The sequence below is a fragment of the Orbicella faveolata genome, unplaced genomic scaffold (genome assembly GCF_042242905.1).
Source record: "Orbicella faveolata isolate gen_17 unplaced genomic scaffold, um_ofav_v1 contig_35, whole genome shotgun sequence".
NCBI lineage: Eukaryota > Metazoa > Cnidaria > Anthozoa > Scleractinia > Merulinidae > Orbicella > Orbicella faveolata.
In genome coordinates, this window is record NW_028301564.1 from 18,325,001 (window position 1) to 18,349,713 (window position 24,713).

Below are 24,713 nucleotides of genomic sequence, written 5' to 3' on the forward strand. Positions count from 1 at the left end.
CAAACGCCAAAATGGCGCAATGAGGAAGTGCATCGCGGTCATGTGATCACGTGTTGCAAACTGATTAAAAAAAATTAAAAATCTCACTCGGAACAAAAAAAATATGGAATAAATATAAAAAAATATAGAACGCATATAAAATAAAGAGAACAAAATAAAAAATAGATGAGCTAAACTCATATATAAATTAATAGGAATAGATATAAAAAATATAGAAGCAACATGAAAAATAAAGAAGCAAAATAATAACTATACAGAAACGAAATAAAAAATATGGTACAGAAATGTAATGGATGTATTGTATATCAAGGTTGTTTGAATATTGACTGGAAAGGCGCGCCACTTTATCAAAGATGATTTATAGTTTTTGCTAACTGAACAATCCTCGCCGTTAGATGAGGTATTATTTATGAATTATTAATCATCAGGCCGGTGCTCAATTATCAACCACCCACCAGTTGACTTTTCAAGGAAGGAATGGGAAGAAGATACCCGTGCAAACATTGCTATATATTGAGGTTGAACCGTGCATGATTAAGCCAGCGTCCTTTTTCCTTTGATAATGCACTTTGTTAATTTGATCTTCATAAATACCAAGTTGGCAAATACAGTCCCTATGCCTTTGATCTTCTTGACAGTGATTGACACTCAGTCATCACTGCTGACCAGTAGCATATTTCTAGAAATATATAGTTGTCACTGCTGTTTGCAGAAGCTAATTGTAGCAGCGCTAGATCTGAGCGATTTTGTAACAACACTACTCCGATGCAAAATGTGGGCCGCCTTCTGTTATGGCAACTTTATGCCTTATCCGTTTGGAAACTGTGCTGCTTTTGCATTTGGAAACTTCAATAGCATGGCTTCTTTTAACTGTATGGGCTTTCCTCCTGCAAACATGTTCCCCGTTCCTTGGGTGCCTGCTTGCAATCCTTACGCCATGGCTCCTGGAAACTTCGTCCCGTTCCCTTCGGTACCTCCTTGTAACTTCAACGCTGGCCATTACCAAAACTACAAGGTATACCCTCCGGAACCTCCATGCAGCTTCGACGCTGGCCATTACCAAAACTTTAAGGGGGACCATCCTCGATATTTAAACGCCAGTCCCGCTCGAAAAGTGAGATCCGTTTCTCCAGTACCTCCGAGCAACTCTAACAATGGCCATCCTCGAAACTACAAGGACTTTCGTCGAAGTCGCCCTCGAGATGTGAACGCCGCATTTCAAAGGTCGTCCCGACCATCAGTGAGCGAGTTCTCTGAGAATCCCAAGCAATATCAGGGCTTTGTCTTGGTGATGGTCATTTCTACAGGAAAGATGGAGGTTTTGAACTGGCGAGAAGCTAGCGAAAAAGGGAAACAAGTGAAAATCGTTTCTACGCAAAGCGAATCGAGATCATACAGCACTAGCCCTTTTCGACACTATTAAAGACTATGCAAGTCTAAGAACGGATTGAAGAAATGATGCCTCGCATCTTGGACTGTTTCCGATCACACGGCAGTAGAAGGTGCTGCAAGAGAAGACGTAGCGGTAGTAGCAGTAACACTGGCAGCAGAACCAGTGCCATCGGCGACGGGCAGCGACTTGCAGCGGAACTGTAAGCAGTAGTTAACAGTCCTGCATGCTCTTCTTGAACAATTTCTGTTTAGATGTCCGTCTTTTGGTAATAGAGTAACATTTTCGAGCAGGAAGTAGAATGACCTGCAGCCAGAATTTTCCATGTTATATAATCAATATCTATTATTATAATCAGTCATGCTCTACGTTGTCCTCGAGTTGTTGCTTCAGTTTAAATAATTAGTGACATTGGAATTGAAAACTTTGTACATGTACATAGGACAATGGTTTAACTAGGGAGCTGACTGTTGTTTTGTATTCAAGAAATTAAGGACTTGGCAGCATGGCTTAATGCCAACTTCACGACATAGATTTATCTAGGAGACACAGACGCAGGTGGAGAAGGTTGTTTCCGTGTGATTTTGCAAAGTTATTGTAGTTACGCCCATGCAGTTAGTGGCTCAAAAAACTCTGAAATGTAATATAAATCGAAATCATGTTATGTCGTACTGTAATATATCCACATAACCGTTCCGAATTATGACAAAAGTAAAGAAGTTCAGAATTGTTTTGCACATTTTATTGTACTCATGACGTAGCATAATGTGTCTCAACGCTTTTATTCAAGCGTAGCTTCAGTAAAAAAATAACATTCAGTGCATCATTTATGATTCAACAGGAGCACTCCCATTAATTTTCCCTGTTAATTTTTTGGCCTAAATATCCCGCATCCTGCAAACCACTTGATTTTAGGCTCTTCTTAGGTATCTTCAGCGTTAACAACAAATTATAAAGGTCAAGAAGAAAATGCAATATTTCAGTCGGTAATTTTCCCTAAAACTCTATACCCTGGAATTTAGCCATAGCTTGCTGAGTTGTGTTGTAAATTAGGTTCATTAAGCTCGGTAATCTTCGTGTTTGGTGTATATCGTTCTTTTTTTGCGGGCCTGACTCGTAAATTTAACATTGTTATGAAAAATCTCACCAACCACATGACATAGCCAGTTCGGAACTCCTGACTTTCCAAGAAAGGGAGGAAGTCTCTGTCTATTTTCACACAAACAATGACAATTTAGTTGCATGATCAATTCGTTAAGAACTTAAGTAGAGCGGAGAGTTCCACTAAATAAGTCAACAGTCAGTCAGGCTTGAGTTCGCTTTATTAAGCCCTATGATATGCCGCAGAGAATTGAGAATTTTAAAACTCGAAGACTTCTGGGAAAAGGTTGCTCTACAAGAAACATATCATTTAACACTACTTGTCCTTTTTCCTGCCAAATTACAAACACTCGCCATAGGAATTCTAGTTTTGGTGTCTCAACTGAGCCTGTATAAACAAATGTGTGTTCATGATGCCCCTTTGTCGACGGGCAGTGAAAAACAACTATGTGAAGCTTCCGAGAAATGAAACGTCACAGAATTACACTGGTTAATTATAATACAAGTGTTCACTGCACGCACGACCCACAACTTTGGAGCTAAATACTGCACATGTGAAAAAAAAAAAAAAAAAATATATATATATATATATATATAACTGAAAATTTGAAAATAAACTCAGTTTTCATTTATTTCACTAATCAGCGGGCGTTATGTGCAGTACTTTTATACACACTTGCCAGTGAACCGCTACATATTCAATATAGTAAGCGCTCTTAAAATCCATCCATTATTTTTGCTTGTATAATTATATTACTGCAGCATATATATTTCAACCTCGCTACCTTGTTATTCAGTTCGAAGACAGTGTCTTCTTAATTATTAGGATTATTTTTAATATCATCATTGTATGCTTGAGCGTGACAAACCTACTTCGGACAAACAAGGCATTTCGCCATACAAACTACTAAATGCTCGTTTAATTTTAAGTCACTGCATGTGTGCCAGATACTTGTCAAGATATTCTCCGGTACGCAGGTGAATCTCATAAGCTTCTAACCAGATCCGACCTTTCATTAAGACTTGGTATATGGTATTTTCGCTCGTCCACTTATCTGGGATAAAGTGACAAATTTTCGTCAAACCATCGTGCGCTGAATAAACGTGATCTCTCCCGTCATCACTGTTAAGAAGAGATCCATCCTTTTTCCTCAATGGAGAAGAAGGAGAGCTTACAACAAGTACCGGGCAGCTGTTTGGAAAGTCACTGGCGAGGTACACACGGAGCGTGTAGCTGTTGCCGTTGTTAGTGTTGACTCGCCATTCGACTCTGGTATCTCCAGCTGATGTGGGGTTAATCCACGTCACGTTCTTTAACTTTGTATCCAAAACATCTTTTTCCAATCCAAGTCTTGCCTGTTGCTGCAAACTCCAACCCATCTTCACGGTAAGCTTCGTCGCTCGGTGCTTTCGCTTTAACAGTGGGTAGAAGAATTGCGGAAGTACTTCCTGTGTGCCAAAGCGCGAATGTAAACAACCAATTATAAGCGAGCCAATCACTGCCTTACTTCATGCAATCACAACTGTTCCACGAAATAACAATAACGATGTAGAACACAAATTTATGCTATCACACTCGACACATTGTACTCCTCAAACTTAAGAATGGATTTTCTCTTTTCTCTATTTTAATTTCCAAGCTAAGGTGTAACCTCGGTATTTCTCTTTGAGTGAGGACAACAGATGTCGATTGTTCTAGCTAGCGGGTTTCTTTCGCTTAAGAAGCTCGGCATTTTGCGACATTACGAAGAGGTCTGAACATCATCATTTCTGATGGTAATAAAAGGAAAGATAATCGAATTTGCAATTCAATTATTTGTTGAAGTTTATGACCTACTTCAAGATAAAAGAACAATACGGCGAGGCGAGCGAGGACTGTGACTCCATGTAATAACTTCGTCGTTTGCACGTGACGTCGTCATGTTCTAAAATCCAAAACTAAAAAAGTTTTTATCCTCATCAGGCATAAGGGGTGCTAAATTCATATCTGCTTACAACTTTTCAGCTTAGTAGCTTGCTTCGTCTGGAAACCAGCGCATTTTGAATTTTAAGAGTTGTGGAGGTACGTGGCATAAAGCTACGAACGCGTATGTCGAAAAATCTATATCTCGTGATTTTTAGCCTATTCGGTGGTTAATTAAAGTACTTTTATTGCGTGACAGAGCAAGCTAAGAATTATGACTGCTGTGACACAACCAACTTAAATGGGACTATATTCAATAAGAATGATTCATCTTCACAATTCTCCGCTGCCCATGGTCCGCTCATAATCTAAAGAAAAATTTTCAAGCAGGAGGAAAACGAGCACGGGGGGTTCCAGCTTTATGACAGCCATGGCTTGATTGGCATGCAAACAACATCCTGTTTTTCTCAGAATCATGAGATATATCATGTCCACGCTGTTGACCTGACTAGAACTCATGCTTGTCACGGTTGAGAGTAAACAATGTGAACTTTCTAGGAATTTATGCATCAACAAAGGAAGCATTCATTCCTAATCTTAGATACTATAATTATCATACGGTTGCGTTTATAAAAATACAGATGTCTGATCATGAGTTGCGCATAATATTGCTATTCCTTAAAGTTCATCGAATGAATCGAATGAAAGAACATATATATTTGGCGTTTTTAAAAAATATTTCTACACTTCTTTCACTTAGATATGTATAATTGATAAATACTTTTCAAATTCAAATGTTCAACCATCTGTGGTGTTTTGACACGAATTAACTTACCCGATTTCCAAGAAATCAGTTGTCTTCGCGTCACGCCAGGCTAAATACAAAAAGCCTTTAAATTATTGGTCAAAAGCTTTACCTTGTTTTCATTTTTCCGCGAAAGTGAAAATCACATAGAGTCTGCATCATTTCAGGGTAACAATTTGCAAAGACTTGTGTAAAGTAAAACGTTGGCCTTAGCTGTGATCTATGACGACAAAAAGGGAATTTACAGTGGCTATTTATGCCAACGAGTACAAGCAAATATGTGCCTGGGTTTTGAAGCATCAAAGCCTGGAGACGGGAGGAGATTTGTTCGGTCTGTGGTCCGACGATCACAGCGCAGTGATCCAGCTTGTCTTGGGTCCAGGCAGAAACTGTCGGCGAGCGGCTCACTCGTTCTACCAAGACGTAGCGTACTTGGAGAAGGTCGGCTCCAATCTGACCAGCAAGGAAGGTGTTTGTCACATTGGCGAGTGGCATTCCCATCACAGAATCGGTCTTAAACGACCAAGTGGCGGAGATGAACGAACAGTATGGACAAACATGCCTACATATGGCTTGAGCCGCTTTCTCTTGTTTATTGCCAACATTGAGACTCAAAGCTATGAATGCGAAGCTGTTAGCGTCGGATGCTTTCTGTTCGAATTTGTGAAGGGAACCAACCAGAAGTTGGAGGTGCTGCAAGGAAACTTCCACCTGCTGCCAAATGAAAGCCCCTTTCGTTCAAAATGTCTGAGCGTTTTAGAGAGAGAAGCAGAGTGTCTAAACCAGAATGAAGAACTGAAGTCTCTGAAAGAAATACACACTGGAAGGAACATGAAGAACAAGCGTCCCGTGATGGGCAGTGAGAAGCCAAGAAAGTCCCGCAAGCAAAAAGGAGGAGATGTCAGAGTGGAAGTTAAAACGAACAAGCGGTTGAAACGCGGAGAGGAACCAGAGACTAAGAACGAAAATGAAGAGGGTATGCTGTTTCGAATTGTAAACGAAATAAGGAGGCGCTGCCCTTTTTGTGCATTGTTGTAAAGGACCTAATAGGACTAATCAATCTTAAAGCACTCCAGAGTTTGCACGAAGTGCGACTTTTTACCTACCGACCGACTGACCTAACAATAGAATGACAGAAAAAATGTTCTGCAACCGACTTTCTGATTGAGCGACCGAACGACAGCTGTTCCGTCATACCAACCGATCGACGGTAACGAGAGAACGAGCAATCCACTGTTTTACAATGTTTTGTCTTTGATATTAGTCCTTGCCTTTGCTGTTCGCATTGCTTGGTACAAAGATGTAATGAAATGGGGTATGTAATTTTTTGCACCTATGTTGTGCCAAATTATACATGCATAAGCTTCATTACCAAAATATTGGAACGACCCACAAAGAAAAATTTCGTTCAGTTGACTTTGGGCTGCAAAAGGAACCAGGAATCGTTATCATAGTTTTAAGCGCGTTATTAGGCACCTTAAGCAACAGACGTCGCCGGCCTGACGACGGCAACCGGAAACGTGACATTTCTTTCGAGACGTCACTGCGCATGTACAATACGTTGTGACCTGACGTTGCCCTGAGGTCGAGAACGTGAGAACGTGGAGTTTCACGTCGCGACGAAAACGTGGGTACTTAATCTTTTGTTTTGATCCCCTTTAGCTTACTTTTGTGCTATTTTGGTACCGAACCAAGGTAAAGTTGCATAATGATTGCCTTTATGCTTAAAACAATGTTCTGGAAGTATTCCTGGACTCATTTTTTCTTAACTGAAAAATTGTTTTTGGCATGTCAAACTAGCCTTCAGCGAAGAGTTGCTTTCATCCAACGTAATGCCGCTCAGTATAATTAGTTTTTTCAGATTTTCTCAACGTGTAATCGGTAGATTGCTATAGCTTGAAATAACATTGATTTAATTTTTGCAATCCCCTCGTCTTGGTATTTCGTTTAACGTAGAGGCTTTTTTAATCGACTCGATGAATTTTGTATTCGAACTGTGTGTACATGTACATTTTTAATGTTTACAAGAGCTGGCAAACTTCGCGCTACCAAATTGTCTCGCCTGGATTTTATTTCTTGTAAATACAAGATTATTGCATCCTTTGCAGAATGCTGTTTACGATTCTTTACCAAAAGAGCTGGTGAAACTCCTGTATTTGAGCGGCCGATCAGTGTGTCGAATGACAAACGCAGTGAGCTGAGATGTTGTTCAAAATCTATGTGTGTGTAATCTTGGCAGTCTAAAAATACACCTGATTTTTTTTTCTCAATGAGCGGTGATCCAAACTTTGGTTAGAAATCGCAATTAATTGCTTTAGCAATACACGTTTTACAAGTAAAATAATTTTTGCTCTTTACGTTTGACATTTCAAAGCAGGCAAAGTTTATAAACTTAAATTGTTTCGTCATTTTTCGCAATGATTTTACATCTCTTAGTAAAACATGAATAGTATAAGGTTTAATTCCATCGAGTTATTTTTCAACTATAGTTTATCTTCAACTCGTAGACGGAGTGGACAAAACAAAAAGATGTGATGCTAGCCCGAGAAATCCTTCTTTAAGGATGGTAACTTGCTGTCGCGACCGCAACCTGAAGCCGTTCTAGCCCCAGTTTCTTATCGGTCGTCACGTCGCCGTCGTCAACGAAAACGTCTGTTGCTTAAGGTGCCTATTGGTTGAATTGAGCTGACAAGGCCATTAGATCCGATGCAAGTGAGAATTTCTGAGGGATCAGGTTTAAACAGAGGGAAACATATCCAAACGAAAACGAACTGTTGTAAGAGGTTTAATAGGTAAACATGTAGCTTATAACTACGGACTTCCAAGTTTTCTAGGAAAATGACCTCTTGTCAGCTAGGCCGAAAACGTTCTTGCATGAGGCAGGATTCATTGAGCAACATTTTTGCAACACATTACAAAGAAATTGCTAAAGATTAAAATCCAAATTCAGTGTCTTCAACCTGAGGAAAAAAGTTCTCAGATAAAGTTAATAACACTCTATTCTTCTTGTCTCTCCCATCTTAGCGTCGTGCTCGAAGAGGGATTGCACGAAAGACCGTAGATAGCGACATTGAAAGTGGAGAAGGGGCTTATACCAAATAAGGAATGTTTATGTCAGAATAGAATATAGGACGATCCAACTTCTTTCGTTCACATATAGATCAAGGGTTAAGATTTCAACTGAATTAAAATGGTACTTGAAAGCAGTATCGGGGACTTAAATATCATTCAGAGAAATATCAGTCACAATGGACAACATGTTTCACGTATTCAGATATATTAAAAAACAGATTCTAAATGTTACTACGGAATCGTAGTTGTATTCTAACTTACTTCACAAAATCAGAATTTTGTTTAAAAATTGTTAAGAATGATATTACGTAATTAAAACGAATTGTGGTTTATATCTGTCAGTAATGGATCGGGTACTAGGAGCTACAAAATTATCAGTATGCCAAATAGATAGCAAACCAGAAAATTCACCCGAAGCTAATGTAACATTCGAGCAGTAGATCTCCCTAACCCTTGCAGGATAGTGTCTCTATAACTCTGAGAACAAGTTTTAATGTATTTATATATTTATTCAAGGTGTTGATAATTTTCCCACCATAGGATATAAATCACAACGTATAAACCTAAGTACATTTTAATACAAATATATTCGCAGCTCTGTAACTCTTAGAAGAAGGTAACTCAGAAATAGTCTAATAAAAAAGTTTGTTAACTTAAATTTGATGGAATTTTAGAACTGTTTTGATTCTCTGTTTTCTCGGTTGCTATGTCTGACTAGAACTAGAACAGTTGTCTTGAAATACTTCCTGAGATTCTCGGAAAATGACCCCTGCCTGCATGCAATATTTAAGGGTCATATTTACAATACTTATTCGAGGAAAGTTCCTCAGCTTTTGCTATTATTCTAAAAGAAACCTTTCCACAGTTTGTTACATCCCACTTACCGTAGCATCAAACTCACCTTGAGGCCGATTTGTGCAACTGATCATCCACTGATATACTATTAAAACAAAGTTGCAAATGTTTGTCAACGTTGTTTCATGATCATGCAATTTCTCAGAAACAAAACTCATTTCCATGTCACGCCAGGTTAACACAGGCCACTCTCATTTCGGTAAACAATTGCTGCAAACAAATTAACTTTTTCCTATGTGTCTCCTAATGTCCACAGAGAAAGAATTTACAGTGGCCATCTATGCTGATGAGTACAAGCAAATATGTGCTTGGGTTTTAAAGAATCAAACCTTGGAGACCGGCGGAGATTTGTTCGGTCTGTGGTCCGACGATCACAGCGCAGTGATACAGCTTGTATTGGGTCCAGGACGAAACTGTCAGCGAGCGGCTCACTCGTTCTACCAAGACGTGGCGTACTTGGAGAAGGTCGGCTCCAATCTGACCAGCGAGGAAGGTGTTTGTCACATTGGCGAGTGGCATTCACATCACAGAATCGGTCTGAAACAACCCAGTGGCGGAGATGAACGAACAGTTTGGACAAACATGCCTCAGTATAACTTGAGACGCTTTCTCTTGTTTATTGCAAACATTGAACCGAAGGCCGACCATGGAGAGGATGTCGTAAGCGTTGGATGCTTTCTGTTTGAACAGACTGGAACCAAGCGTAAGGTGCTGAAAGGAAATTTTAACCTCTTGCCGAAGGAGAGCCCTTTTCGTTCAAAATGTCTGACGATTTTACAGGAAGGAGCAGAGGTTATGAACAAGGATGAAGAAATAGCTTCTATCTTGGAAATACGTCAAGAATCATCTCTAAAAAACACTGAACGGCCTTTGATGCTTTACCAGCCTAACAAAAGCTCTCAGTGTTGCTCATTGATGTAAAGTAGTTGTCATGGTGTAGAGAAGTAAATGTATATTACAGTCGCTCATAACACGAACATAACACCAAGCGAAGTTTCGTTAGCAACGCATTGTTGTTCGAACTGTCCAACGAATTTTCGACGACTTGAAGTGAATTTCGAACAGTATCGAGAACTTTCGTTGCAGAAGTATCCCTAAGCCAAGCAGCATTTCGCAAAATATGGCATCAGCAGAAACAAAGGGCTTCCGAGTTTTTCTTCGAAACGAAATGTCATCCTGTTTCGCCGAAAAGCCCCGACTGATTCGTGAACTTTGTTTAAATCGATTGCAATACTTCTGTAGCAGAACAAAACACATTTAACTCTCAGTTTTTCAGTTGAAGCTTTTTTCATTAGCACGAGGAAAATCACTGAAATACATAAATTGGAAACTTTCCTTACAATCACCTCCTTGATGCGGACACCTTCATAATACGGATGGTTCACTCGGTCCCAGAGAAGCCAGAATTCTCATTCCCAGTCCATAATATAGACACTTCTCTGCTTCCTTGGTGTCCGTGTTAAAGAGGCTCCACAGTCCTGGAAGCTTGTCCATCTTTGCAATTATGTTGGACAGGCCTATTTCACCCCGGGGGGTGGTATTGCAAAATACCACACCTGTGCTGACTAGAGTTTTTTTCGGAGTGTGGGGTGGGGGGCTAATGGTCAAGCTCATTTCGTAGACTTGAATCGTTGCTTGTGGGGATGATCGGTTATAAAAAAAAAAAAATCAAACCTATGGTAAAGTAGTAATTCTTCAAGCAGTAAGCTTGTCAGTCTTATATCTCTTTGTGTATATCATTCTCAATAAAATCAGTAATGTGTAACGAATAGTCAGTTTTCATGGACCTGCATAGTAATGGAATAAAATTAAAATAACATCAAAATGAGAATGCAAGTGAGTTTTTGACCACTGAGAGAGACTCGCGTGCCAAGATGGACACTTGAAACAGAAGCACTGGTTTCGTGATGAAAGCAACATCAGCCAGTTTCTATCAGGACCGCTCGATCTAGGAGACCCCGTTTGGGACAGTGGTGAAATTTTTCAGCAGTACAAGTCAGAAGAAAAGACGTACATTTAACTCTGAAATTATAGAGGTTTTAGACTGTTTCCAATTTTCCTTGTTGTTAATTAATTTGGCTTCGATCAGGTCAAAAACTATATGATGTTGCATTGGAATAGAAATGCATGATGCTGCGCTGGGACGTAAATTAATCACCTTTTTAACCCTTCACTACATGTACATTTGAGATGGATAACGCCACAGAAAAAGAAGCTGAGAAGACGATGGAGCGATATCTGTGTTTTATTTCGCTTCCCAACCTACCCTGTCCACACAATTTCTCTTTTTTTTTTTTGTTTCTCGATCCATGCCCTCTCGCTTTTTTAGCCACTTAAGTCACGACAGAAAGCAATTTCATAGTAGATTGGTTGACTGACGCCGCTTTCGAGTGAAACATATGGGTTCAGCTCCATCGCGTTCGAGGTCGGGGAAAGTGGGGAGATTTCAGAGAATGGAAGTAATGGAAGAGAAGACTTGGTCTTCAATCCAGAAACTGGGAAGTTGGAAGTGATGAACGTTTCAGAGGTTCGTCTTAGGCCAGGAAGATAGGTTGTCACAGCAATGAACAAGCGTGATGGAGGAGGATTCTTCATCAGATTAACCTGTGCATGATAGGCTGAGCAGTGAACAAGAATTTAAACGTGAAAGTTGCCTTTTCTACGACACAAGTGTTTAAACTTGGCAGACATTTCTCGACACAATGCTGGACTTTCTATCCGAAAGTTTCTATTCTATTCTTTGAAGATACCTCTGGGGACCTTGGATCCGATATTTTGGATCCCAGTAGTAATAACAGTGTAAACTGTGACTTTGCTAAAGTCAAAGTGTGTAAGCATGTTATCTAATTTGGATTTGAGATGTGTTAGTTTGATGTCGCATTGCAGCCTTACAAGAATTATGTTCACCGATACTTTTTTCAACCAGGGTAATTTTTAACTTGTAGCATGACTATGTATTTTCAAAACGTTGCAATTCGCTGTTGTTGATATTTTTTGCTGTTGCTATGGTAATGCCAGAAATAGCCTGCAAAACAGGCGTAATATTTTTGCGTATTTTAGGCGAACAGGGGCGAAAAATTACACCTGTTCTGCAGGCTATGCCAGAAATGATTTCTTAATGCTACTTCCTACCTCCTAACGTTCTTATAAAATGACCCGGTGTAAGCACTAGTGGCAATGGGTCAACAAAGATACGCCCGTTTTGGCTACCTCAACAGCTTCAACATTTTACGGACAGTTGTACGGAATTGGACCATTTTATCAATTAAATTTTTAATTTTTCTTGTTTTAATTGTTAGACTTGATCCAATGCTTCGCTTTCTAATATTCTAGTGTATCTTATATCTCAGTTTTTTTTTTAGATAATCGTTGCATATTTGAGAATCAGTTTTTTTATTTTTTATTTTTTATTTTTAACACGTCATCTTTTTTATTCTGTAAATATTTATAAGAGGGCCACTGGTTTTTCAGTTATTGCTATTGTTTGCCACTCTCAATAAATAAAGTTGATTATTGTTATCATCACCATCATTATTATTATTATTATTATTATTATTATTATAATATCTTCCTTGTCCCCTTGAATACTAATGAGTGTCTTTTTGCATAATAATCAGTGTTTTTCTGGATATTAATCAAAGTGGCTATGAGCCACACAACTTGGAAAGTGGATCGTCTGCACGCAGTGGCAATTTTGATGCCAATGAACTGAGTTGTTAATCCGTGGGTCATAAAGGGTTAAAGCCCACTGGCATTGTTATGAAATGTGAAAAACTCAACGGTATGAGAATACATTAGGATATGTGACACAGTGGAAAACATTCATGAAGTCATCTTTGTCCGATCCAAGACGTTACCACAAGGAACGTGCCCTTTGCTTTACGAAGTTATCAGACCCCTGTATTGCGGGTTCTTATTTTCTTGCTTAGTTTTTATTATTAATTTAAATATTCTTCTGTTCTCCAGATTTTCAGTGATTCCTTCGCCCCCCCCCCCCCCCCCCCCCACACACACACACCCTCCCGCCTCCCGTTGTTGTTGTTGTTTTCTGTCGGCTTCTTAGCCCATCATCCCCAGGGAACAAAGCGTTAGAGTGCGACTGCTCCTTACCTTTCTAGGTGTATCAGTTTTTCTACAAAACTCCTTGCCCTGTTTGGTCAACTTATAGTTTAGTCTTAAAACTTTCTTCTGCAATACCAAGCGGTAACCATCACCAGCTTGGTCATTTATTTAGCAAATAGAAAACATTTTCCACGTTTCTATCGAGTTATATAGAAACACGGAAGTTTGGGAGAACCACAAGAGAAATGCCGTGGAAACACGAGCCGATTGGCGAGTGTTTCCACAGCTTTTTTAAGTTCTTCCAAACTTCCACGAGTGTTTCTATAACTCGACAGAAATATGTTCAAAATGTTGTCTTTGTCTTTTAGAACACAGAAAATAACGAACATTGTGACTAAGGCAACTTCTCTGTGTTTCTATCGAGTTTCTAATATAAATCCAGTAGCGTTCTATCACGAATGCCGTTCTCTGATTCAATCAATCAATCAATCGCTTTATTAAAGTTGTCACTACGCTTAGCTGCAAGCTAGTATTCAATAAGTTACTATTCAATACGTTACTCGCTATCTTTGGTTGTAGATAGTGAGTAGCCTTTTAGCAGAGTGCAGTTATTAACAAAATGACGCCGCGTCTTTGCGTTTTCGAAGTGTCCGTGAAGAGGATTTAGACAAAGTTTTGAAGGACTAGTCGAGATTTATAGTAAAACAATTCGATTATTTGATTTCTATGCGTGATAGTTGACTCGCGGACTGTGCTCTCTTCAACTATCAAGCGATACAAATCTCAAGCTCATAATCTAACTTTTACACGTAAATAGAAACACGTTTTATCACCAGTCGCGCGTATTTTTGGGGGGCTATTTTCCAAAACTGGATGCTGTATTACCAGAATCGGTTCAGACACGATTTGTAGAAGCGAGCTCGAGCATGCTCAGTCAGTAAAAAACAATTCTTGGAATTAGCGGAAGACATCAGTTCACTTGCAGCTGTTGAAGCGTGACGGCACGGTACTTTCCCCTCTTTAAGTTTCTATTTCAGTTTCCAATATGTGACATCAGATAGCCTTTCAAGGTGAGATGCTTCTATAATGACGTCCTTTAAAGTATGTTATGAGAAGGTAACAGCCCTTGGGGAACGTTTCCTCACTTTTTGTTTCTTTGAAAACTGACACTCGAGGGCAGATTCACATCATCTGTATACAAAATTTGACCTGTTTATCTCTGTGTGTCATAAAATTCCAAGACAAAATGAGGTTTTTATTTTAGCAGTTTCGTCATCGGGTGAATCATCCAATCAAAGGGCAAAAGAAAATTCTTAGAAAAACGGCATCGGTTTATTTCAATTTCAACATCTGCGTATTTTGAGTTTTTACAACAGAGGTACCGAGAACCAAATACAATGAGCGAGGAAGAAGATCATCGCAAAGTTGTCTGTTTTCTACAGCCTAATTTTACTGACGTTCTCAAAAGCAAAGAAGCTGGCGAAAAACGGTTTATCGTGACAGAGTTTGACGACTGTGACACAATCCACATTCGAGTTCAATGCCGTGATACTCCAAGTAAGCCAGAAGAGCGAGTCACTTTCAAGGTCTTTCAACAGCTGCCGCCTTGCTCAGAGATTCAAGAAATTGCTTCTAGTCTGATTTCCAGTCTTCCCGCTCTCGATGAGCCGCAGCTTGCAGTCTTGGTTTCTGAAGACGACCATGTCAGAGCCTGTGTGCGACCGAAGTCGACTGAACCCCTAGAGCAAGCAGCTGTTCTGCGCCAACCCCGAAGATCCCAGCTGTACTCGCGCAGTCGTGGCATACTGGAGTCGAGTCTTTTGGAGGAACGAAAGGTTGCTGTGGTTGGTCTCGGAAGTGGCGGCTCCCATGTGGCAATAGAGCTAGCCAAGGCTGGAGTTGGCAAGTTTGTATTGGTCGACTTCGATCGAATTGAGCTGCACAACATCATCCGCCATATTTGTGGTTTAAGCGACCTGGGGCGTCTGAAGACCAATGTCATGCGAGATCGTATTCTGGACAAGAACCCATTTGCCGAGGTGGAGACTTTCAACACTAACATTAATAACTTAGACGACGCCAGAAGAATTCTCAAAGGATCTGACGTTGTCATTGCTGCGACCGACAACATCAGAAGTAGGCTCAATATCAACACACTTTCCATAGAGCTTGGAATACCCACCCTCTACGGCAAATGTGCCGTGAGAGCTGCAGGGGGAGAAGTGCTGCGGGTGAGACCAAAGGTGGGCCCTTGCTTCTCTTGCATCTACGCTGATGCATCGATGGAAGCCAGTGCAGAAGAGATGTCCTCCTTCCGTCAAGCTCGTGAGGCTAATCCTCCTTACGTTGGAGACGATGAAGTTAAGGCTACAATTCAGGTCGGGCTGTCCTCGGACATCATACCGATCGCCAACATGCTGGTGAAGCTGGCCCTGGTGGAGCTCTGCCGTGGTAAGGATAGCGCCTTAGCGCCGCTGGAGAAGGATCTGGCGGCTCCCTATTACATGTGGGCCAATCGTAGAGAACAGCAGTTTGCAGGTTACCCAGAAGATGGCTTTCATAGGTTCGACCGGCCAGGAATTCTGAGGTGGTATCCAATGATGAGCGAAAGAAAATCTGACTGCAAGACGTGCCAAGATATGGAAGCCAGTGCCGCAAATGTTGACTTTTTCTCTTCCCCAGAAAAGTAAACAGGCGCGTCAGGAAAAGTATTCCGAATATAGGAAGCATAAATCTCAGTGCAGGACGGTAGAATTAGCGATAATTCAATCTAGTTTATCAGAATTATCTCTCTGGGCACAACGCTCCATTCTATAGGTTGATCGTTACTCTGTAAAACCAAATAGTCTAATAAGTTTTAATGAATATTTAAACCGAGGCAGAGACGTTGACAATGTTGATCAGTGATTGTAATTGACCTAGCAATAAAATAAATTTATCCTTTCCCAAAAGGCTCAGATTGTTGCCCCTTGTATTTTTATCATCTGCATTACTAGCGTGATGGCCGTTATTAATGTTCTAAATGTAATTGGTGGTTTCGTGACCATTTAAAGCTGTAAACCGAACCGGAAGTGGCTTAGTCGGTTATTTCTCGGAAACAAATCACGCCATGGGATGGCAACTGACTTAATTATTCAGGTGAAAAGTGGAAATTTGCATATATATGCTTCGCCCCGCGATTTTATGACAAACTCTGCAAATAAAACACTGATATTAAGGTTTATTGCTACTTTATTTAGGGATAATTTTTCGTCAAATCCATTCGCAAACCTCGCATATCTGGTTATGATTCGTAAGACATCTAGTTTATCACTACGTAGAAACTGAATACAAGCCACAAAAATCACGTATATTTGAAAACTAAGCTCAATTTAAACATTCATTTACGTTTACGTTCGTTACTAAAAGGAAACTAACATAAGCCAAGGCCATATATATGCTGCAATACGTACACAGGGGTACTGTGAAAACGTGTCCCATCTGACAAGTTAAGCTATTCTACAATAAAACAATTAACTCGAAAATCGTCACTGACTTCATACGTCCAGATACCGTAATAACTTAAACAATTTTCGATACGATAATTGTCTGACAGTTGCCATATCCGCTAGGGATTTCTACTTGGCAAAGTTCTCCAATGCTGCCCATTGATATTAATTCGTTGTGGTGTTCATCGAGTACACAACAGTCTCCATAACCGGTTTCTGTTGGAAGTCGCAAGCGACGACGTTAAAGAAACCTCCGGATCCACTCTTGTTCATGTCCAGCATGACCGTCCGGTCAGAATTCTGCGCCTCTTGTTTTGGTTTCACCATCAACTTGCCTGTGGCAGGGTCAAACACCAGTGATTCAGAGCTACCTCCCCTGTTTTCAAGGTGCTGTTGAATGCGCTGAGGGTTAGACGACATCGTTGTAATCAGCTTTGTCGATGAACGTTTAGAAGAAGTCCGCCTCACAGTTTCTCGCCTTGTATCGCAATGCCTGTGAAGCAAGATTTAAGATTATCTCCAGATATTCACGAAGACTCAGAGCTTTCTCCCTTCTTCGCCCTGCACTTTCGGTTTCTAGCTCTTGTGTCACGGAGAATGACGTCATTCACATTCTTTTCTTGGAAAGCCAATGAAACTCGAACAGATAACAAAGCAACACCATTTATGGACTTTAGAACGGAAGTTACATATTTTCAATTTTAAGTTGCAATGGGTTTTCCCCCAAAATTCAGGTCGAATTGCAGCATCGATGCTCCAGTAAAGCTATTGATTTCTCATTTAAGCTTTGGTTTTTCACATTTTCAATAAATCATCAAGAAAGATTTGAAGTTACAGCTGCTTGAAACGCAGAGCAATGGATCCAACAGAGAAAAGCAACAAACGCGGTTCAAGAGAATTTGACTTTCACTTTGTAATTAAGAAGGACGAAGAAACGAAAGAGGAAGATGGCAGTACAAAAATAGTAAAATCAGAGGTGGTTGCAAGCCGGCTAAAGGTGATTGCTAGTAGCGGGGAAAGCAGTTCAGGGAAAGAACGATTAGTTTTCGATCTGCAGAGTGGAAAACTGATAGTGGAGAGCGAGCCAAATTCCGCTCAAGCTAATGCAGCGCCCGCAGATAGGCAGGTCGTAGAAGAGATGGCTTCTAGTGGATGGTTTGCGAGAGAAATTCAAAAACAGCTAGTGCCAATAACAAGCGAGTGACAAATAATTTTAATAACCTAGAGGTTTGTTTGGAATTTTAAATTACTAAGTCTACTTCATTTTGAATTTTTAAAATAACCTTTCGTATGGATGTAAATATTTTTCTCCTTATTTTATACGGAGACAGTTGGCAGAGTATACTCCCGGTTGGTCAGCATGACTTGTTCGAGCTACCTTTTAGAATGAAGACTCAAGAAATATTTCGAACAATTCATCTAGTGATTTTCGGCGGTTCTGCGAAATAAAGCAAATGTAGAAAGTGGGAAGCATCCTGTTACACAGGATGTCTATGATTTCTAAGAAATATAAATTGAGCTTTGACCCACAGTCTCCATAGGTTTAAATACAGTGTGGTTAGAAGTTAATTTATATTTGTGAATGAGGTATTTGAGTGGTGAACATCACTTCTTACTTATTTGTAAACGCTCAAATAAAATAACGCATAGTCCTTTGTCCTCAATAATTTTAACTGACAGGCAGTAAGACGAAAAACAAATGCTAAGAAAGGAAAGGTAGAGATGTACTTATAGGTTAAATAACATCGTGTCCTGGCTTTATGCAATATTCGCGCACTGTAGGTCACAAAGTCTGTCACACGATTTACAGAAGTGAGAAGAATATTTCAGCATATTAAATAGATTTTCTGAGAAACTTTCAAGCGGCTTAATATTTGACACAAAAGAAAGATGTCCTGTTGACTGCGAAAACATTTCCTAGAAAATGCGGAACACTTAAATTATAATACAGCTGTCAAATATTCAAATGAGGATCGAGACCTTCACATGCTAAAACGATCCAAAAAGCTAAAATTTCGTTTTCAATTTCATTTGACTTCAAAAAAAAGTATCTCCAGCACAAATTCGCATTTTGACATAAGTTCAGTGATTCCAGATCGATTGAAAATGAAACTTTGTAATCATTTTCTCGGAAATCACGCGAGTTGCTACGCATGAGTATTGTTGTTTACCATTATAATCCTGGAAAGCGTTACTTGAAAATCTACAGCGATAGTCAGCGCATTAAGCGTCCACGATTTAAAATAACGATGGACGCAAGTAGAGAACAATTGCCAAAGGTTTACCTGTTCAAAAAAGATTATGATATGATGGAGGAACTTATTCGTTGTCGCCCAACTGAAGAGACAGGCGGAGATCTGTATGGACTGTGGACAAGCGACGATGAGCCTGTTCTGCATGTAGTAACAGGACAAGGAAGGAAGCTGCCAGATTCTTCGTCCAAGAGCAACGACTCAGTTACTGCAAAACGTAAGGAGCTTGGCCCCGTTTTGCGTTCAAAGGGCCGTTTAAGTCTTATTGGACAGTGGCAGTTCAAGCGTGGCCCAGAACAAAAGGAACCGGCAATAATAGAAGCCGTCGATCAAGAATATCTCCACCAGATCACCATCGGCAAAGATTTCGTAGTCATACTGGTAGATCACGACGATTCCACAAGGCAAATGCGGTTGTCGCCGTATCTTTTATCGCGATTTTCTGTGAAAACGAAAGGAAAATGTGAAACCCTACCTGGAGAAAGCGTATTCAGAAAGGATGAGGACATTAAGGAAATCGTTGATGCACTCTTGAAGAAGAACGATCCTGGAACTGAAAACGAAAGAAATCCAGAAAACTTAGGATTCAAACCGCCGACCAAGGAGGATGTTGATGATGGTAAAAATGAAGGCCCCTCCGACGTGGAGATGGAAGATGTGTCATTTCACCGTGAAGATGTGCCAGGGTGGCAAACGGAGAATATAGCACTGCCGAGGATGCGAGCCAATTTTGCATGTAGCCAACGTGATTTTAAGATTTACCTGTTTGAAGAAGATCAAAAAATGATGGAAGATCTTGTTCTCCGTTACCCAGATACAGAGACGGGTGGGGACCTGTTCGGCTTGTGGACCAGCGAGGGTGATGTAGTGTTGCACATCGTACTGGGCCCCGGCCAAGGTTGCAAAAGGACAGATGTCTCATTCTACCAAGACATACCTTACCTGCAACGAAACGGCGAGCTCCTAACTCAAAATTACATGCTGTGCCACATTGGAGAATGGCACTCTCATCATCAACTGCGCCTCAGCCATCCAAGTCATGGTGACTCCTCGACCGTCATAAGGAACTATCCTGGCCGTGACACGTGTGGCTTCCTTCTGATAATTGCCAACATCCTGTCACTACCCCGTAGACAGGTGACGCTTTCGCCTTACCTTTATACAGCTAACTCCAGGAATTCATTCGATCTAAAGGGGACAATTGTTCCTCTGCGGCGTTATGGGAATGCTTTCAAGAAAGATCTGGTAATTCAGAGGAGCATGGAAAAAGGAATGGAAACAGAGAGAGATTATCGGCCCGGAGCGACGTATCAGCACTCCTACACGTCTCGTCGCTTAACAACCGGCAAAGTAGGAAATTTGGACGTAGATACTTCTTCTTACACCCCTTCTTTTCAAGCAGCTGGAGCTCAGCAGAAAAAGAGATCTTCCAAGAGATAGATTTCTTATAATAGGTATATGCACCATAAACCTCTACAGCACTAATAGTCAAATGCTTGATATTTAGTGATTTTTAAGGATCTTAAGCTTATTGTTTCCCTGTTGCAAACAAAGCAAAAACTAAACTATGTAACAAGATAGCTATTAGGATCAAATTGATTTACATTATTACTAAAGAAAAGTAAATTGAGCATTGACCCATAGTCTGCAGCTAAATTAAACAGTGTTGGTACAAGTTAATTTATGTTTATTGCTGTGATATATGAGTGGTGAACATCACTTCTTACTTATTGGTAACGCTCACATAAAATAACTAATAGTCGTTTGCCTCAACGATTTTAGCTGGAGGCAGTAAGACGAAAAACGAACGCTAAAAAAGAAAGGGTAGAGATGTACTTATCCATTTAGGTTAAATAAATGTGTATGCTGATTTTATGCAACTATCACGCAATCACAATGTATGTTGCATGATTTATAGAGCGGAGAAGAATCTTCAAGTTATTAAATGGCTAGCTCCGTGATCTGGCAAGATGAGCCAAATCTTGCGTTGCGATTGGCTACCCAAGCGGGCAGGATGGTGTTATCCTGCCCGCTCGTGACTTCCTGATGTGTCCCGCAAGAAAACAAATCCCCGACAGCCATATGATAAATCCTTTACTGTCCAAGCTTGTTCGGTCAAGATGGCTGGATATTGGCCTCGTTCATTTTCCGTGAGTTTATGGACCTCGACTCCGTCTCGATCCATAAACACGCAAAAAAAAGAACTTGGTCAATATACAGCCATCATGACCTCACGCTTGGCCAATAACCCAAATATACAGTATTAAATAGATTTCTGAGAAACTTGCAAGTAGCATTGACACAGAAGAAAGATGTCCTGTTGACGGCAAAAACACTTCTTAGAAAATGCGGAACAGTTAAATTACAATAGAGCTGTCAAATATTCAAATGAGGATCGAGACGTTGAGAGGAATAAAACAATCCAAAAAGCAAAAATTTCGTTTTCAATTTTATTTTGACTTGGCAAAAATACCTACAACACCAATGTGCATGATGGAATAAGTCCTTAAAACCGATTTCTGTCATTCAAGTATTTCAAATCGAATGAAATTGAAACGTTGAAATCGTTTTCTCAGACATCACGCCATGTGCATACAGCAATTTTCATTCAATTATTTCAAATCGATTGAAAATGAAACTTTGAAATCATTTTCTCGGAAATCACGCGAGGTGTTTCGCATGAGTATTGTTGTCCGCATTATAATCTTGGAAAGCGTTACTTGAACATTTACAGCGATTTTCGCCGCATTGACCGACCACAATTTAACGATGGACGCAAGCAAAAAACAATTGCCAAAGGTTTACCTGTTCAAAAAGGATTATGATATGATAGAGGGGTTTGTTCGTTGTCGATCAACTGAAGAGACCGGCGGAGATCTGTTTGGACTGTGGACAAGCGACGACGAACCTGTTCTACACATTGTAACAGGGCAAGGTAGGGAAATCCTTCAGACGCCCTCAAAGTCCTCTTTGAAGAATTACGACACATTTTCCATAGAATTTCAAAGACTTGAAAAGCTTTTACATCAGAAGTTCCACCTAAATTGTATCGGAAAATGGCAGTATATGCGTCGATCAGAACGAAACGAAAGGGCAATTAAAGGCGCCTTTGATCAACGTCCACCTCATCGGAGAGCCACGCGTTTGGTGCTAATAACAGCAGACTATGACGCCGATTCAAAGCAAGTGAAGCTGTCCCCGTACCTTTTCCCGGATTTATCAAGCCCAAAGGAAGGAGAAATTGTTCTCCTTCCTGGGGAAAGATTGTTCAAAATGGAAGATGACGTTCAAAAGCTCATCGATGCACTGATAAAGGAAAAGGAAAGCAATAAAGAACGCTCTAAAGACTTATCCCACAGAAATCCTGATAGAATAGAATCTGAAGTCCCTGAGGGCACTGGGTTCGGTGAGTACAATTCAAGGTGGCAGTGGATGCAAACCGAATTCACATGCAACCAACGTGATCTTAAAGTTTACATCTGTAAAGATGACTTGGAAATGATGGAAGATCTTGTCCTCCGTTACCCGCGTCTAGAGACGGGCGGAGATCTGTTTGGTTTGTGGACCAACGAGGGTGATGCAGTGATACACGTTGTTCTGGGTCCTGGCCAAGGATGCAAACGGACAAACGTCTCATTCTACCAAGATATTCCATATCTACAGCGCAACGGCGAGCTGCTGACTCAAGATTACATGTTGTGCCACATTGGAGAGTGGCACTCCCATCATCAACTGCGCCTCTTCCAGCCAAGTCAAGGTGACTCATTGACCGTCATAAGAAATTACCCGGGCCGTGGAACATGCGGTTTTCTTTTGATCATTGCCAACATCGTGCCACCAAACAAGGTAACATTTTCACCTTACCTTTATACAGCAAACTCCAGCTCTCGTTTCGATCAAAAGGGGACAGTTTTCCCCCTGCCTTATCGGAATGCTTTTAAGAAAGATGGGGTGATAGAGAGAAGCATTAAAGAAGGCAGGGAAACAGAGCGAGATGTCCAGAGTTTTATGACCAGTAGTTATCAGTTTTCGGGCCAGCACTCGACTTCAACGGAGACGCGTTCCCTTCGCCAAAGTCAACTCCCGAAGAATTCAACAACCAGCACTAGAGTAGAACCGATGGACATAGACCCTCCTGAAACACATTCATCAAGCGGGCAATTCTTACTACAAGAGGGTAACTTGAGATCTGGAGAAAAGAAAAAACTGCATGAGAGGTGGCGTAACTAATACGACACGAAACTGATCATGAAACAAATGTTTTGGTTTGATTGATTTTGTTTAAACTCTGATAGATAACACTGCATAAGAAGTAACGGGGAAAGCAAACGATCTTGACATAACCACTGGCAGGCTGATGAAACTTGGTCAAGACGCCTTGGTTTCGAGTTCAATATTTAGGACGTCATGGAACACCACTATGCAGTTACGGGGCACGATAGCTTCTCACAAAAGTGACTCCATGGATAGAGCTAGTATGAGTTTTAGTTGATACTTTTACAGATTAGTCGAAAGTGTCCATCAGTAGATGGAGGATAGCAGTGACTTATATATAACAGTTACACCCCAGTGTCATGGCATTTTACTATAACACTTAAACGTAGCCGCTAAACAAAACAGTATGGTCACTTCTTGAAAATATGTTTGTCAAAGTCACAACCAAGGACCTCTGAATCACCAGTTTCTTTGATGCTCAGGTTTTCCAGTTTTCTTTCGTTTGAAAAAAAGTTCTAGCTGATAACTCTGTACAGCTCAGTTGCTGGTTGAATAACAAGCGGAAACGATTAACTTAACATAGACATGCGATTTTAATGTTTGACGGCCTGATTATTCTTCCGCGTTTTCTAAGAAATTGCGTTACTTTGTTTTGGAATATTTATGACGTGCCTCTCCTTATGTCACATGACCTGCAGGCTGATTTTCTCGGAAAATCTAACCTAATCTAAATTGAAACTTTCCCATCCTTCAACTGATTAATGGCCTTAACGTTATGGTAAGATTTGACGGAAATCTCCATGTTTAAAGAAGCTAGCCCAATACAAATTCTGCGTTGCTGTCAGTCATGATAAGCGAATTTATTCCCTATTTATTCACAACTAAAACAAGCTACATTAGGTCGTGATCGGTACGAAAGCTTATTCAGCTGCACATCAAAGTTATTATTATGTTTTCTACTTTATAACTTCTACTTTAGCTGTTTTCGTTTTCTACTAAACATCCAATGTACTGAGGCACCGTCACAATCTACAAGACACACTTAAAAGAAATCAGTTCTGTTCGTTTTAAAATAAATTTTCTTTCTAGTTGATTGCCACGAGTACCAACAACACTGGCCTACTAGTTTGAAATAGACTCTCGTGCAGTCAATGTTAATAAAATTGCAGTAAGCAATAAGCTTAAACACAGACGACATAGCTCTTGCAACGTTCGATGTAAATAGAAGTAGTGAATTTAACAGTTTTCCGCTCGTGACATATAGGTAATCCAGTTGAAGAATCCCCCAGCTTTCTTATCGTAAATATTCGTAAGGACTTGCAGATCTTGCCTCCGTCTGGCCTCTGCCTTTGACACCACTTTATACTTTCCCGCATCGTCCATTGTCAGATCAAAGTCTTCGTATTTGCCAGGATTTTCCATGTATTGTTCATGGGAAGGCGCAGAATTTGCCATCTTAACTCGAAGAGTTGCTTTTGACGACACGCACTGACGACGTTTTCCGGTCTGCCTGAGTAGATAGTCGTTCTGTAGCCAACCAATTCAATGCTGGAGGGAATCTGCTTGTTTC

At 40.4% G+C, this 24,713-nt stretch overlaps 6 protein-coding genes across 7 annotated transcripts in view; 4 read left to right on the plus strand and 2 right to left on the minus strand.

Annotated features, from left to right (window-relative positions):
• Nucleotides 1-2,556, minus strand: part of LOC110055565 (uncharacterized) — a 5,489-nt gene extending 2,933 nt beyond the window's left edge. Inside the window, exon 1 of the mRNA XM_020761956.2 lies at nt 1-2,556. This exon is cut by the window's left edge and continues 551 nt beyond it. The gene's annotated coding sequence lies outside the window, so the exon portion shown is untranslated.
• Nucleotides 2,557-2,694: 138 nt separating this feature from the next.
• On the minus strand, nt 2,695-4,584 carry LOC149103596 (uncharacterized). 2 transcript variants are annotated; one of them, XM_089273810.1, is made up of 3 exons: nt 4,487-4,584; nt 4,329-4,416; nt 2,695-3,940 (listed from the first exon to the last, which is right to left on the minus strand). In XM_089273810.1, exon 3 carries the CDS (start codon nt 3,869-3,871, stop codon nt 3,422-3,424), a length of 450 nt encoding a protein of 149 aa, XP_089129936.1. In that variant the 5' UTR covers nt 3,872-3,940; nt 4,329-4,416; nt 4,487-4,584; the 3' UTR covers nt 2,695-3,421. The 2 variants fall into 2 exon arrangements, with proteins under 2 accessions (XP_089129936.1, XP_089129935.1); XM_089273809.1 differs by having other exon boundaries at nt 4,329-4,584.
• A 658-nt stretch (nt 4,585-5,242) lies between these two features.
• Nucleotides 5,243-10,799, plus strand: LOC110055605 (uncharacterized). The gene is made up of 2 exons (XM_089273807.1): nt 5,243-6,175; nt 9,383-10,799. The coding sequence occupies exons 1-2, from the start codon at nt 5,422-5,424 to the stop codon at nt 10,045-10,047; spliced, it is 1,419 nt and encodes a 472-aa protein (XP_089129933.1). The 5' UTR covers nt 5,243-5,421; the 3' UTR covers nt 10,048-10,799.
• Nucleotides 10,800-14,510: 3,711 nt separating this feature from the next.
• On the plus strand, nt 14,511-16,139 carry LOC110055624 (ubiquitin-like modifier-activating enzyme 5). The gene has a single exon (XM_020762009.2). It carries the CDS (start codon nt 14,586-14,588, stop codon nt 15,876-15,878), a length of 1,293 nt encoding a protein of 430 aa, XP_020617668.2. The 5' UTR covers nt 14,511-14,585; the 3' UTR covers nt 15,879-16,139.
• A 2,526-nt stretch (nt 16,140-18,665) lies between these two features.
• Nucleotides 18,666-20,808, plus strand: LOC149103597 (uncharacterized). Its single transcript, XM_089272934.1, has one exon. It carries the CDS (start codon nt 18,830-18,832, stop codon nt 20,366-20,368), a length of 1,539 nt encoding a protein of 512 aa, XP_089129060.1. The 5' UTR covers nt 18,666-18,829; the 3' UTR covers nt 20,369-20,808.
• A 149-nt stretch (nt 20,809-20,957) lies between these two features.
• On the plus strand, nt 20,958-24,333 carry LOC110055622 (uncharacterized). Its single transcript, XM_020762006.2, has one exon. It carries the CDS (start codon nt 21,698-21,700, stop codon nt 23,156-23,158), a length of 1,461 nt encoding a protein of 486 aa, XP_020617665.2. The 5' UTR covers nt 20,958-21,697; the 3' UTR covers nt 23,159-24,333.
• Nucleotides 24,334-24,713: the final 380 nt, after the last annotated feature.